At 50.6% G+C, this 2421-nt stretch overlaps 2 protein-coding genes across 2 annotated transcripts in view; both read left to right on the top strand.

Annotated features, from left to right (window-relative positions):
• The window catches only part of LOC113217021 (oocyte zinc finger protein XlCOF6-like), a 44763-nt gene that overhangs the window by 29633 nt on the left and 12709 nt on the right, over nucleotides 1–2421 (top strand). The window lies entirely within an intron of this gene.
• LOC113215067 (perilipin-4) lies at nucleotides 892–2162 on the top strand. The gene is made up of 2 exons (XM_026434618.2): nucleotides 892–955; nucleotides 1600–2162. Exons 1-2 carry the CDS (start codon nucleotides 911–913, stop codon nucleotides 2062–2064), a joined length of 510 nt encoding a protein of 169 aa, XP_026290403.1. The 5' UTR covers nucleotides 892–910; the 3' UTR covers nucleotides 2065–2162.

The raw sequence follows: 2421 nt of genomic DNA, 5'->3' as shown, positions 1-2421 counted from the left end.
TATGGGGGACCTGCTTATGGGGGACCTTATGAGGGACCTTATGGGAGACCTTATGGGGGACCTTATGGGGGACCTTATGGGGGACCTGCTTATGGAGGACCTTATGAGGGACCTTATGAGGGACCTAATGCGGGGCCTTATGCGGGACCTTATGCGGGAACTTATGCGGGACCTTATGGGAGACCTTGTGGGGTGGGGTGGGGGACCTTGTTGAGGAGAGCAAACTTTGCGGGATACCTCTTGGAGGACCCGGTAGGCACTTGATGGTGGGGACCTCATGGTGGACCTCATTCATGGCGGACTTTTCGGTGGACCCTATGGTGGACCTTATGCCTAAGGTCCACTATTTAACTATACATTGTACTCTGTTTAAACAGTATGCCATGTCACTACTGGCATAGACAAGCAGCGCATCGCCATATATGCACAGCTGGTGAACGCATGCGCAACAGTATTGGGATTACCGAAAGTGAACCGGCCGTTTCTTTGCATGCACCGGGTGTTTCTTTGCATGCACCGGTGTGAGCGGGTTTGCCTACTCCTTTGTAATCACTAGTCGAAGTATGACATACTTAAGGCTGAGCATATTTTTAAAAGACACTTAAATTAAGGAAGAATTATAACGACCAATACGGAATAGTTGATAAATTTATCGGTAGTTCGTGCTGTGGAGAATTCTAACGTTTACAATGACAAAAAAAAGAAAACGCAAAAAATTCACTACAGATCTGTGTCAGCTTTACAAACGCGTGTAGAGCCGTCTTTGACTTAGTCGGCTATGAGGAAACATCTTCCCACCTGTGTTGCTATTTGTCTTTCCACGCCTTGATTTTGTTTGACATCTGGCAGTCAGTGTATAAAAGGATACGGTGTGCATGGTTAGATGTCTGTAGGGAAGATCTCAGCCAAAATGAGAGTGCTCAGTGTTGTTCTCCTCGTCGCAGCCGTTTGTCAGGTGAACTCTCAGATTCCTTACGAAGGGCAGACTTTCATATTACGAAGCATTATGGGTTTGTAACGTACGAAGGAACTATGGAACCGCTATATTACAAACGGATTTCCTTCGTACTACAAAAGAGTACCACCTTATTAACAGACAAGTGCTCTTCGTATTACGAAGCCGATCCCTTCGTAATACAAAGGATTTGGTTGTATTACGTCGGTGTCAAATCCTCTGAACGTTACAAAGACCAGTTCTTCGTAAGATACTGTGTTCAGTAGTACATAAGAACATGATAGCAACGAGTCGACAGCAATTGAACAAAAACATGGTTTGCTTGACCACGGCAGCGTGAGCTCGACTCTGACTCCACTGGCTTCTCGCCCCCGCACCCCAATATGGATTGTTGTACATTAAATATGCAACTAACAGAAAAGTTGATGCCAAATAATCTTATGATTGGATGCAGACAGTGTCGGTTAGCACACCCAGTGAGGAATGAACTATTTGACATCGAAATTGTCGAAAAAAAAAAAAAAGAAGTCAGTTTGTCCCCCAAATCCACAACTTTTCGATGTTTCGCGTTGATCGCGTTCGTGGTAAGCTAAACTGTCACTAACGCCACCATTGCATCTCATCTACCTGCAACCCCGTGACAGGCGTCGTCGGCCCTCCCTCGCGAGCGCCGGGACATCGGGAGCCTGATCGGCGCGGGCATCAACGCGACCCGCAGCGCCGCCCTGCTCGGCCTCAACCTGGGCGCCAAGGCGACCGGCGCCGCCGCCAAGGTGGCGCGCGCCGGCATCGACGCTGGCGAGAGGGTGGAGCAGGGCGCCATCGCCGCGAGCCGCAACGCCCTGGAGACCGGCATCAACGGCGCGCGCTCCGTCGCCGGCGCCCTGGGCAACGGCCTCGTCGCCGACCTGGCCAAGACCGGCCTGAACGCCGGTGAGCAGCTCGGGAACCTGGGCATCGACACCGCCCAGACGGTGGCCAGCGTCGCCGTCGGCCTCGCGAATACCGGCGTCAACGCGGCCGAGTCGGCGGCCAACATCAACATCCAGGCCGGCCGCAACGCCACCGACCTGACCGCCGACGCCGCTCTGCGAGCCATCGGCCAGTGAGCTGACCACGGCGAGTCTCGGGCAGGGATCATCGCAGTAATCGAGGGTCCTGTCTTAACAACCCACCTGCCATCCCAATAAAACATCTCGAAACAGAACTTTTATTCGCTTTTTGAACTATCGCTAAGACTAGTCTGCAACCAAGTGTGCTGAATTTGCACACTTTCCAAACGTTTAAGCACTTGTTTTACCAGTGCATTACTCACGCATACTTATGTTTAGTGTTTGAAAGGTTCGAACAATAATGTATCATCTGCTAAAAAAGAAGTTCTTGTTCAATGGACTGTTTGTGAAAAATACGTATAAATGGTTTCGCACCCGAATTGCAGCCGATAAAAATGGGCGCAGGAGGAATGT

This window comes from Frankliniella occidentalis, unplaced genomic scaffold, assembly GCF_000697945.3.
Source record: "Frankliniella occidentalis isolate FOCC.00 unplaced genomic scaffold, Focc_3.1 Scaffold3, whole genome shotgun sequence".
Lineage (NCBI taxonomy): Eukaryota > Metazoa > Arthropoda > Insecta > Thysanoptera > Thripidae > Frankliniella > Frankliniella occidentalis.
The sequence above is the reverse complement of the archived record's forward strand: the minus strand, read 5'-3'. Positions and strand labels throughout refer to the sequence as shown.

What these genes read in the sequence shown, in the direction of transcription:
- LOC113215067 (XM_026434618.2), top strand. Translation starts at nt 911, where the DNA reads ATGAGAGTGCTCAGTGTTGTTCTCCTCGTCGCAGCCGTTTGTCAG. An exon ending in TCGTCGCAGCCGTTTGTCAG is followed by an intron (nt 956 to 1,599) that starts GTGAACTCTCAG and finishes ACCCCGTGACAG; the next exon opens with GCGTCGTCGGCCCTCCCTCG.